We start from the raw sequence: 13,054 nt of genomic DNA on the forward strand, positions 1-13,054 counted from the left end.
TTGCCATTTCAAGGCAGGAAGAGTAAACGACATGCAAGAGAGTACTGTCAGCCCTTCTGAACATGCGTATCAACATGGGGTACAGCTGAACCTGGCTGTGGAACCCACTTCTTAGATGCCATAAGTCAGTGCCTTTTGATGCCAGGAATCTCAAATCCCCTCCTCTCCTGGATTACAGCCAAGAGGGAAGCCTGTCTTCTTCCTTATAAGTATTGTGCTGGCCATAAAGATTTCTGCCCACCTCCAAGCTTTACCTTCACTAGCATGGTATTAGGTGTGCAGTCACCTAATTTCAGTAGTTTTGAATTACCAGGAGGCCAGTGACTAGAATGTAGTGTCGTTATGACCACAGGCTCTCAGGCTTGGCTCTCCTCCTAAGTACTCAGCAGTAGCTCTTCAGCAGCAGCATCCTATGAGGCTCTGAAAAATGTCCAGAAAAAAGCACCCAGCCATCCATATTCACTGGCAAGCATGACACCAGGCATATGGCCAGTTTGAATGGTATCGGGAAGGCATATGAAAAGATTTTTTTCCCCTCCAACAGGCTTTAGAACTTCCAAGGGATCATTTGTTTGATTATCATTACATCACTCAATCACCCAACGTCTTTGACCCCCTACAATTTGCCAGGCACTGTGCCTGGCTCTCAGAGGAATAAAAGGAAATAAGACATAGCCCTCATCTCCAAGGATTGAAATTCAACAGTTATGACAAAATACCTAACAAAATAATTACCCACAGCAGTCATGAATAGTGGTAATGATGGCTGTTTTTGAAAATCTAAGAAAGGAGAGTATGGGTCAAAATCATCAAGGATGTCTTCACAGGGAAGATGAGGTTGGTACAGAATCATCTTGGGGTCTGGATTTATTTTGAGATGGGAATTAGGGAGCAATTGTATGAACAATGCTTTTTCTGGGAATGTTCATAGAAAAGTAGGCAATAATATTGGTAAGATTAGTTAGGAAATCATTGCTTAGTCATATATTTGACAGCATTCATTTATATTTGCTATCAGTGAGGCATCATACTAGAAGCCTGATATCAAGCAATGAACAAACAGACCAAGTTTTTGTCCTCTTAGAGCTTACCCTTTAGAGAGGAAGCCAATGCATAGAGATGTCAATGCATAAACAGTAACTCTAAAATGCATGGTGCTATGAAAGCAATATTCTTCTATAGGAAGTTGAGGAACCTAACCTAGGTGCCCTGGGGATGACCACACCAAGAAGAGATACTTATTAAACTGAAAGCTGATGGATGACAAGGATCCAGCCACTAAAGTGTTGAGCAGAAGTTCATTCCAAGTAAAGACAGTAGAATACAAGAAGGCCAGGAGAAGGCAAGAGTATGGCATATTACACATAAGAGGAAGCCAGTGAAGCTGATTGCATGGTCTTAGTAATAACATTTTTGACTTACTTCTGATCAGGGGTTATGTAGAATTCTTGACACCTTAATATTGGAGTGTTCATGTAATTGGTAATTAGTTTGTCAGTGATGATTCTTACATATTTTTATAAATTAATTTGATAAGAAGTCAAGGCAATGAATACTGTCTTGATCATCCAGAATTTTAAAAAGAGTGTTATCAGTATACATTTATTTTCAAAAAATTAGATGCTTTGCACATAGAAAAGTTGGAAAACTTGATGGAATCAATATTTATGGGAATTATTACCTTTGGGTAATATACATAAGATATTGATGAAGCAAAAAATAAGTTTTAGTTCAAATTATAATGTATACTTTCTGTGTAATGAGATATGAGTGCTAGTGATATATTAATTCTTAAGATATTGAAAAATGATCACAATGTAGATCAAATCTGTTATTATAATAGTGTTCAGTGATATGTGAAAATAGTAGTGATATTACAGAATACAGTAAAATCCAGACTAGGCAAACATCTAAAGCAGTTTAGATGGCCAACATCTTAAGCAGCTGACCTTAGGAATGCAAAAGCAACATTTTAAAAATTGTGTGAGTGTACATTTGTGTGGTGTGTATGTGTAAAGAGTTTCTTGACTCAACCTCAGATCTAAAAGTTAAAATAATGTCAATATTAATGTTTTGGAAGAATTAATCCAGAGCATTCTAATATATTAACACCCTCCAAATCATTTTGTATATATATATTAAAGCTATTAATATAAAGATGAATTTTTAAAACTTTCATTGGATTCTTATCCTTTCATTCTTTTATTTGTGATGATAATACTTGGAGGTTAAGAAATTAGATGACAAGAGCTGGACTTTATAATCTACCTTTTATTTAAAATGTTGAAAACTTTCATGAATTAAACCTCTTACTGCCCTGGGAAATCATAAAATGCACTCTAATTCCTGCAGCGCCTCCTGCCACTGTCTATGCTGGCCAGACATTTAGTTCTATTTTAAGTCCTATTTAAAATCCATTTATGTATAAAATAATTTAGATTCCCTGGGCATGTCTAAAATGCAAGCACTCTGGTACAAGATTGTGGAGTATTAATAACCTGCCAACTTGGGTCTTATTCAAATTATATTGAATCAGTTTGTGATTCTTTGATTTATTATCTATAGTTAGATTATCCCTATTTTTTTAAATAGGAAGTCACACTTATTAGCATATGCATACACACAGAAAAATGAAGTGTAAAACTATGACAAGGTGCTCTAAATCTTGTCGCATCTGAAACTTTTAATGTTATACTTGCCCTTTTTATTTGACTCCATATGGTTTATCTTAACCATGAACACATTAAATGGATTCCATTGTGTCAAATGGTATTTTCAGTGGGGATAAGGGTGGAACTGTATGAGGACATTCTTTGTAGGGTTCTGTTTTATTTTGTTGACAGTAATATATGGTCCTGTGATTACCAGAATCTTTTTTGGTGATGTCATATGGGAAAGTTAGCATTTGTTCTTCTTTAACATTTTACTAGATCTTTAGAGTGTTATAAAACAAGCATTCACTACTTAGTAGTTAAGCATTCCCTCTCTTTGTTTAATTAATGTATTGATCGGAACCAAATCTATAGGATCAAGCTTATTGAGACAGACTATCTGTGCCTCTTTCAAGAGATCGTTGCTATGCTCCACACTTTTCAGTAAATAAAATATGGACAAAACTGCAACATGTGGAGACTGAAGCATCCATTAAAGACTTTTGGCAATAGTACCTTAAATATATTTCAAAAATAATTCCGCTTTATTACTTCTTCTGTGCCATTGCGTATAACGAGGGTTTTAAAAAGACCAAATACAGCTCTCTGATTTCCATTTAATGGAAGAAGTAATAAAGTTTAATTGTATACTTGAGCACGGGGCGTCATTTCCAGTACATCTGATCAATAATTCATCGATTGCCTTTGGCTCAAAGTAATATTTGAAACAAAATGCAGCCAGTGGGAGCTTATCTAGCTGTAGCTTCATCATCTCTATTAATTATGCTTTTCCCGAATTTGATCATTAGGCTACCAAAGTGACAGCGGATGGCGAGCAAACTGGACAGGATGCTGAGAGGACCAACATGAGAGCAAACTCCTTAGGAGAATTCATTAAGGACCTGGCCCGGGATGCAGAAGGTATTAGAAAAGTCATAATTTAATCATTGTTTTTCCCAATAGGAAAATAGAAAAAGAAGGATCAATGAAGACTGGAATTTCTCTAGTAAGAGCTGCCCTTTGTAAATTTGAGGGTCGGGTTTTTAAAAAGTGTTTTAATCAAGATATTCTAGGGCATTGTCAGTTGAGAATCCATGGCTTTCAGTGTTCAGTTTGTAACAACAGCCAGTGAATTACGAATTATGAGTGCAAACCAGCAATACATTAAATGCATTCCTTTGGAAACGCTCTGATTCTCGAGAAATATTGTGATCAAATATGATTAAATCAGTTAATGGGTAACTTCCTCTCTGCTATGGTGTTGTTTTTGTATTTAAAACTATTTAAAAGATTCTTGATTAAAAAAATTAATCATTCTGCTCAGTACCTTACAGCAGTAGTTTAATTTCTCAAAATGACTTTTAAATACTTGGTTCTGGTTTTTAATGAACATCTGTTGCTTGGGATTTGGATGTACTGCCTTACCAGAAGCTGTACTGCATTTAGTCCACAATTCTCTAGGAGTTAGCTGTTGGCATCCACCAATCTGATTTGAGAATCAAAGTGGAAGCCATTTTGGGGCAAAAACCCAAATTAAGAAACTCAAAGAAAAGAGATAATACGAAAAAAAAAAAAAAAAAGCCCCCAAAAAACAAAACAACAGTAGTTCTTAAATATCTATTAATACATCGTAAGCATCCATACATGTTGAGAAAAATAGGAAAAAATGTTTTTTTCTTTAAGAAATAAAACAATTTAATTCCTCCACAATGTTATACATTTTAGACATTTTGCTTTCTAATATAGCCAAATAAATCAGGACATGAGAACCTTCAAGGCTTTCAAGATCCTGACAAGTCATTCTTAGGAATCACAGGCTAAGAAGAGGCAGGAACTTCCAGTGATCCCCCACAGCAAGAAACTTGCAGAGTTTTAATCTGAGGCGCCATCTCAGGGCAAACATGTCAGGATCTGGGACAGAAATTACTCCTACCAAAACGAGTTAACTCGTTAAGGTGGTTTCTCCTCAGCTAGATGAAGTTGTTGTGGTTTCCTTGATTTCATTTTCCATTAACGTTGTTTTTATTTGCGTGTGTCCCCCACCCCCCGCAAAAAAAAAAAAAAAAAAAAAAAGAAAAAAATCCCATTGCAGTCAGAGCGGGTTCACTCTATCTGAATACCCGAAGGTGTTAGTACTCTAGGAGCTTTCCTTTTGCTTCCATCGTATCTCAAACATTAAGCAGCCTATTCTGGGATCTCATCTTCATTGTTTCAATCAAACATTGCTACGTAAGAATAAATCCTAATAATACATGTTTTCGATAGACTCCAGTATCAGCACTGCCTACCTCTCTAGGCTGCGCCCTTTCCCAGTTTGTGCATATAACAGATACACCAGCAGGGGGCAGAGTGGAGACAATATATAACCCTGGCTTGGATCACCATCCAATCTATCAAAGAAAAGGGTTATGTATCATGGAAGATGTCCCCCACTCCATAAATTTGTCTATCAGTCAGGTGATCTTATTGTGTCTGTCCAAACGGGATACCTTTTCCTAGTTCCTGTAACATGCCATGTGGATGGCTGTGATCCTGTACCTGAGGACAATGTGACCGTTACTCTCTTCTTCCAGCAGGTCCTAATGAAGATGATAACAAAAATGATAATCACAGCTCTTTATAAAACAGAATCCAGCTGTTAAAATTTCATGAAAATTCAAATTTGAGTATGTCAGAGCTAAGCTAAGTCATTTCTGTTATATATATATATATATATATATATATATTTCTGTTTTATATATACATATATATAAGGGGATTTTAAAAAGAAGAAAACTCACTAAAAGCTTTAAGTATGTTATATACAACATACCTATACCTTTTTTTCCCTCTAGAAACCATAATAACAGTAGATAATCATCAGTATTTTTAGTTTTTATTAGTGGTAGTAAATTGCTGTGGGAAAAGTGAATACTTCAGCCTGGCATTTGTCTATTTCAGTTTTCTTTTTAGATAGATGAAATACTTTACTCATCCTATATTCCATTATAAGTCTATATAGAAATCAACTTCTATTAATCTAAGGCATTCTTATCTCACTACAATTTTATAAAGTCTACTTTGTGCTGACTTCTGACTCAATCAATAGAATGAATAAACTACATTTTATTCCAGGCACTATTAGAATTAATGAGTGAAGGTATATAAAACCAGTAGCATATGTTCTAATATATAAGATGACTTAAGAAATGCTGGACAGCTTTCTTTCCTGTTCCTCGGGTCACAATAGTATTAGCCATTCATGATAAATCTACCCGTTACAGGTTATTTTTCTCAGGTTCAGCATGAAAAATAGCTTTGTTTCTCCTGAGAAACTAACTTATTTGGCTTGTATGTTACAGGTACTGTATGCCTCTTAAATACTCCTTTTGATCCTGGTGATTGGCTGCTAAGATGCTTAACACTAGCTTTAGGATCCACTGCACTGGACATTACAGCTTCCCTTTCTGTCTAGTCACTCTTTGCCTGAAATACATTAACATTTATAACTTTGCCCCATCTCCTTTTATCTTTATCTTGTTTTAAAGATATTTTAACCTAAATTCCCTTTGTAATAAGGTAGAAAAGATAATGAAATTAAAAGATGTGTTTATATTGCAAGTATTTTTAATACCGTTGGAAATATTCTGAAGTGATAGTGAATATCTTGGAATAATAGACACTACATAACACATTTATCTTAAATGTAAAAGCACTCGTAAAAGTTCCAAATTCCATATATAGGAGTAATGGAGCAATGAGACATCTATAAAAATAGTACTTGCTTTCTTAATATAGCATCATTTTGCTAAAGCAGTATTTGTGTACCCTAATGATTTCTTCTGGTTGCTTGCACATTGCTTTAATTTAAAAGAAATCATATAATCCATATTTTCCTTTTCTCCATCATTCTTTTTGTACCACATTCTTCTCTGTAGAAATTTAACTTTGAGATTAGACTACAAGAGAAACAATGTGATTGTATCGCACATTCTGTGCTTCCTTGATAACACCTAGGATCAGGACCTAAATTCAATCAAATTTCCAGAAACAACTTTAAGCAAAACTCATTTATATGTTCATTTAATAATGAAAAAAAACATACAGCCTTATCAGGTTTAGAAAGGGGGAATTATCTGTTTCACTTAAGAAAATAATGTGAATGCAAAGGATGTCAGTGGTTACTTACATGCTACAAGTGATTAAAATCAACTGTCCATATAGGTGTGCACTCAGACCATACGATGGGGCTGTATTATTGGTAGAGTGACGTCTACTACCATCTTTCCTGAAATCTAAAAATAGGAACCTTCTTACGTTTAATCACCCACCATTTTAGCATGACTCCCACATAGTCTGTTGGACCAACGTGCATTCTAATCAACAGTCCGTGCTCACCGTGATTCCTTAAAAATTACATGTCCATGGTGATGTCTTACTAATCACAATGGTAGAATCTTGAGAAAGTTCTTTGTCATACATCAAGGGATGACTATGAAGCAGACAGCCAGAAAGAGACACCCTCATTAACTTCTAGGAATAGCTCCTGAGCAATAATTTCTACCACAGGGCTAAGACTGGCCATATTTATTCTTTAAAACACCTGATTCAGATAGTTCTCTAGATTTTAAGCTATGACTATCAGAAATAACAGGTTGATTGCAGCAACTTTTTAACCAAAGACATTTATCATTAAAAAAGAATTAGAAAGTTGCATTTTCGAAAGGGTAGAAGTAGAGACTGAAACTCAGTTTCTTCCGCTAACCCAAGATACTCAAACTCTAGGTGCATCAAAAATTCCTGGAGCGCTTATTAAAACACAAATTGTTGGACCACACCCTAGAATTTTTGACCCCATAGATCAGTAATGGGACCTGAGAATCTGCATTTCTAATGATCCCAGGTGATGGATCTGATGTTGTTCATTTGAGGACCACATTTCAGAACCACAGCACTAACCCACCATGTCACGGTCCTGCCGCTGGTCTGCTTGGCCTAACTTTGTGCACTTGTTTCAGAAGGTCAGTTCATACCATCTTTGAGCAACTCTGACCAATGTTAATCAGAAAAGTTTCTCCAAGACTAGAAAAGAGATCTGAAAATTCTTTAGATCTTAAAGAGGTCTTAGGATACAGTCTTGAATGATAGAAAATGGTCTCTTGGTCAGCCCATCGCCTTTATTCTGGGGATTGTCTTTGGGACTATTATAGGCATAAGGGCTCAGCAGACCAAAGAGTTAAAAAAAAAAAAAAACCTGCCTTCAATTTGCTAAATTAATGCTCCATAGAACATACTTAGAACACACTTCAGGAAAAGTTGGCCTAAAACTAAGGTAGTACTGTGTACATGTTTCAATGCAACAATTTTTCAAACTTTTATTTGACAGAAAATTCTTTTTTCAAATGAAATCTTGCCCAGAACATCAACCTATAAAAGAGGTTTTTGGCAGAATAGATATTATTTGTAGAATACCTTAAGTGCCTGGAGAATCCTAAGATTCCAAACAGCACAGTTTGAAACCCCATTTAGTGCATAATAAACACAGTTTCACAGGATGGCTGTTATTGCTGAAAGGTATCTTTGAGCCCTAATGTATAATACCTGTCCCTAGGCTGGGGCTCCTTTCCTCATTCCTTTGCACGAATCAACACAGAACTGTGTGGAAGTAAAAGGGCAGTTTCATTTTCAGAGATCTCATCACAGATAGTGTTTCTCTACTCAGGGGTTTAAAATTGCAACTGATTGTGCCTTATCAGCAATGCAGACTTTGTATTTCCAGCTTCCAAGTATTAATGCTACATGTCTCATTTTTTACTGTCTTACCTGAAGAGAGTTTGAGCCACTTAAAAAGTAGAAACACTGTGTTTTAATTACTGTGTCCCCCTAAAAACAACATAATATGGAGAAATATGCCACATTTCCTTGTTTCGTATGGATTGGTGTAGCAACTGCCTCTCTTTCTCAGCAGGAACACCCATGACAAACAGCGTTTCTCTTGGAGATGGTTGAGAAGAGCAGATGCTGGCTGCCACTTTTACATGCAGCATTTTGTTTGCTAATTTCCAAAATTTGTTTTACCCCCTGCAGCTGTAAATGAAAAAGCTGTAAAACTAAATGAAACTCTAGGAACTGAAGACAATGCCTTTGAGAGTAATTTGCAAGAGCTTCAGAATGAGATTGATCAGATGATGACAGAACTGAGGAGGAAAAATCTAGACACACAAAAGGAAGTTGCTGAAGATGAGTTGGTGTGAGTAGAAGCTCTATTATTTTTCCATTTGATAAACTGAACTTTCCAAATTGTTGGTTTGAGTTTTCTAAAGTTTTCCATCTCACGTATCAGTAGGAGATACTTTTTATGCTTTTTATTTTTCATCTTCTTAGTTATAATTTATCTTGCTCTAAAATGGATCAAAGGCGTGTTTATTCCTATATATAAATAATCAAGTAAATTATCTTTTTTTTTTTTTTGGTGCTGTCCCTTCTGCAGTTGGGCTTTCTAGGTGGCATTAGTGGTAAAGAACCCGCTTGCCAATGCAGGAGACAAAAAATGTGGGTTTGATCCCTATGCTGAAAAGGTCCACTGGAGAAGGGAATGGCAACACACTCCAGTATTTACCTGGAGATCCCATGAACATGTAGCCTGGTGGGCTACAGTAGCCCATAGGGTCACAGAATTAGATACCATTGCAGTGAATTAGTATGCACACTTCAATTAGGCTAGTGGGCTTGCTTTATTAATTTCCTGTATTAGGGGCTTTAAAATTGTTGATTTTGTTTTAATGAAAATATTTTTGGATAAATAAAGTTATGAATTTAGCAAGTCATCCTGTACATTTTGTCATCTTGGGAAATATTGAATAGAAGAACTGTCAAATAATACATACTAATACTATGAAATAAAGGTTGAGGATTTCAGGTTATGAATAATGATAGTGATTTTACTAATGCCAATGAATGCCAATGGTTGTATGCTCAATAAAAAGTACATTTTTTTTACATTTACAGTCAACTACAAAGTGATGGTGTTATTAATAATCAAATAAAATCTACTAAACTAGCAACATTAGCAACACCTGAAAACTTGTTAGAAAAGCAAATTATCCAACCCCATCCTAGACCTACTCAATTAGAAACTTTTGGGATGGGACCCAGCAATCTGTTTAACAAGTGCTTCAGGGGATTATCATGCCTGCTAGTTTGAGAACCACTGTTTTTCAAGTATTTAGCCTTTCTTAAAGGATTCAAAGAGTATCACTTTAGAAAAACCATTAAGTTGAATCCAGGAAACTCCTAGAACTCAGTTCAAAGGAAAAGGAAAGTAGGTCAAAATTATACTAGCATGCCAACAGCATGGCTTTATATTGTTTCTAACCAAACATATCAATATTCACATCTTGTATTCAAAGTAACAGAAAAAATATCTCATGGTTAATCATATTTTATTTTTGGTATATAATATACATGATAAAACTGATTTCATCAGCCAGATTTTGAGAATAGCCTGAGTTCCTTTCCAAATGATAATGTTATGTTATTAATAAATGTATAATGTGTGATTTTTTGTGCTTTAATTTTAAATGTTCTTGCCACTTTTCAGCTATCAGTTTTCAACTTGATTTAGCACACAGTCTGCTTTAAATATTGTCATGTTTTTCCATACTTCTAATGTTAGTATCTCTTTGTAACACTGTTTAATACCAATCAACTCTGAGGCAGTGACAGGGACTTATTGTCTCTTGTTGGGGTGGGGTGTTTATAGAGCTGCAGAAGGCCTTCTGAAGAAAGTGAAGAAGTTGTTTGGAGAGTCCTGGGGGAAAAACGAAGAGATGGAGAAGGATCTCCGGGAGAAATTGGCAGACTATAAAAGCAAGGTTGATGATGCTTGGGACCTACTGAGAGAAGCCACAGATAAAATCAGAGAAGCTAATCTCTTATCTGCAGAAAACCAGAAAAATATGACTGCTTTGGAGGTGAGCCCTAGAGTTCTTTCATCTGAACCTGGGAGCGTGGTGCAGGGGTTTGACTATGGCCAGGTAAGTCCAGTGGATACAAGTTGGTGCATGTTTATGAGATCAAGTTTGACAACTCTGAAAGAGGACTTCTAAGAAGCAGGACAGAGAATGATCCTTCCTTTGTTTTTTAAATTAATTATCACTGCCCATATAATCAAGTAAAATTTAGATAACTTAAACTATTTAATTATTTTAAGAACAGTGTGATACAGTGGAATGAGATCTTTGTTGGAAGTCAGAGGTCCTTGGTCTTAATGATAACTGTGCCACTAACTAGAATACAAGCCTGAGCAAGTCAAAGTCCCAAAACACCAGTCTGTCAACCAGACAATGAGTGCATTATACTAGAGTATATCTAGGGTTTCTTCAAATACTACTACCTTGATTTTACAATCTACCCAACATAACCCATGAGCCATGGTTTAGACATGGGCTGCCATAAGTCACAACAGTGTCAAGAATTTTCTAATGGAAAGTGTAGTGAAAGTAAAAGTGTTAGTCACTCAGTTGTGTCTGACTCTTTGCAACCCCCAGGGACTGTAGCCCACCAGGCTCCTCTGACCAAGGAATTCTCCAGGCAAGAATACTGGAGTGGGTAGCCATTCCTTTCTCCAAGGGATCTTCCTGACCCAGAGACCAAACCCAGGTCTCCTACATTGCAGGAACATTCTTTGTCATCCGAGCTACAAGGAAATCTGAGCATAAAAGAGACAGCTAAGAGACCAGAACTTGAGAACATTTAGGTTCTCTTCTTTGCAACACGGTCTATGAAAATGAAACTTTACAATCAGTTCAAGTCTGAGTTCTTTGCTCTCCTTTTCCTCAGCCAAGAGATAGTTCTCTCCTCATGTCGATGTATGGCAAGAATCATCACAATATTGTCCAATTAAAATAAACTAATTTTAAAAAAAAGAAATGATAGGCAGTTTCCACCTGTTTTAGAGCACTCATGAAGCTGGAACTAAAACAGAGCCTTTCAGTCATTCCTTCCTCTCTCCCTCTCTTCCTTCTTTCCTCCCTTCCCTCTCTCTTCCCTTCCTTCCTTCGCTCATTCCTCTCTCTCTTTCTCTCTCATTTATTTCTTAATATTTAACACAAACTGATCACTTCCCAGGAGTGAATTCAGTACTTACGCTGGCACAAACCTGTGTGTGTGTATGTGTGTGAAGTCACTTCAGTTGTGTCCTACTCTGTGTAATCCTGTGGACTGTAGCCTGCCAGGCTCCTCTGTCCATGGGATTCTCCAGGTAAGAATACTGGAGTGGGTTCCCATTTCCTATTCCAGGGGGTCTTTCTGACCCAGGGATCGTACCCACATCTCTTATGTCTCCTGCATTGGCAGGAGGGTTCTTTACCACTAGCACCGTCTGGGAAGCACAGACCTGTACTTGGCATTTAAAAAAATAACTTCCTCGCCAGAAACAAACTTACCATTGTTCTTTTCAAAATATTTGACCCCAATAGATCTGAAGATAGCGCAGAGCCTTTTTCTCTTCTAACATAAAATTTTACCTTCAGCTCTGAGTACTCTGTGGCATTTTTTATGCTCTCAATACTGTTTGTGGAATGACAGTTGAATAAAGAAAAAAGTCTGCATTTTATATCTATTCATTTTTCTCCATTTTCCTTTGGATTAAGAAGTAACAGGATGAATTAATTTTTAAAAGAATTTTTTTTTTCTGGGTCCCTCTCCTGGGACTTAGCCTTGTCATTTTGATGGAGGATTGAGAAGACTCACTGATGTATCTAATCTTAACCAATTTGGAGTCTACTGACATCCTGGCAGCATTAAAGAAAAAGCATCGTCTTGTTAGGCAGGCTGCTGGGCCACCTTTCTATCACAGGCTCCTGCATGATTCATCTTCCTTGGTGACACACCAGTGATGTAACTTACCCGGAGGTACGCCACTCCATTTTATGGCAACAGTTTAAGAAATTAAAATTACCTATGTGGAAAGTATAATAAGCATTTGGGAAGTATTTCAAGAAGAGTTATAGTGGCACAGTAAATGGTGCTTTTAGCTATTCCTTCATTTTAGCGATGTTTAAAACCAAGAGCCATCATTCTTGGGTACCTCTGGAGATGCCTGGAGCTTATGTAGTCAGTATTTAAGTGTAAGTGGTCCTTTTTGTATTTTCATTTTATATGCCATGCTTAACTAAAGGCTTGTTTAAAACTTATTAGAGTAAATAGATAAAGTGACTAAATTAATATGAGTAAGACACAGCTTATTTAAAGCTGCTTGCCAAGGCTGATTAAGACTGATTGCCAAGGTTGATGCTAGACTGGCCAAAAAAGAATCACCTGGATATCTTACTAAAGAGATGGGTGCCCTAAGCATCCACCCAGAAGCTGAGTTACCTGGTCTGGGGTGTGGTCCAGAATCCATATTCTAGAACATTCCCTGT

General features: G+C 36.5%; 1 protein-coding gene across 2 annotated transcripts in view; it reads left to right on the forward strand.

Annotated features, from left to right (window-relative positions):
- The window catches only part of LAMA2 (laminin subunit alpha 2), a 676,446-nt gene that overhangs the window by 523,270 nt on the left and 140,122 nt on the right, over positions 1-13,054 (forward strand). For both annotated transcript variants that reach the window (XM_040238873.1, XM_040238874.1), the window contains exons 35-37: positions 3,461-3,572; positions 8,718-8,880; positions 10,393-10,603. In XM_040238873.1, the coding sequence (XP_040094807.1) occupies positions 3,461-3,572; positions 8,718-8,880; positions 10,393-10,603 (486 nt within the window). The remainder of the gene's footprint in view (positions 1-3,460; positions 3,573-8,717; positions 8,881-10,392; positions 10,604-13,054) is intronic.

The sequence above is a fragment of the Oryx dammah genome, unplaced genomic scaffold (assembly GCF_014754425.2).
Source record: "Oryx dammah isolate SB20612 unplaced genomic scaffold, SCBI_Odam_1.1 HiC_scaffold_4, whole genome shotgun sequence".
In the NCBI taxonomy this organism is placed as follows: Eukaryota; Metazoa; Chordata; class Mammalia; order Artiodactyla; family Bovidae; genus Oryx; species Oryx dammah.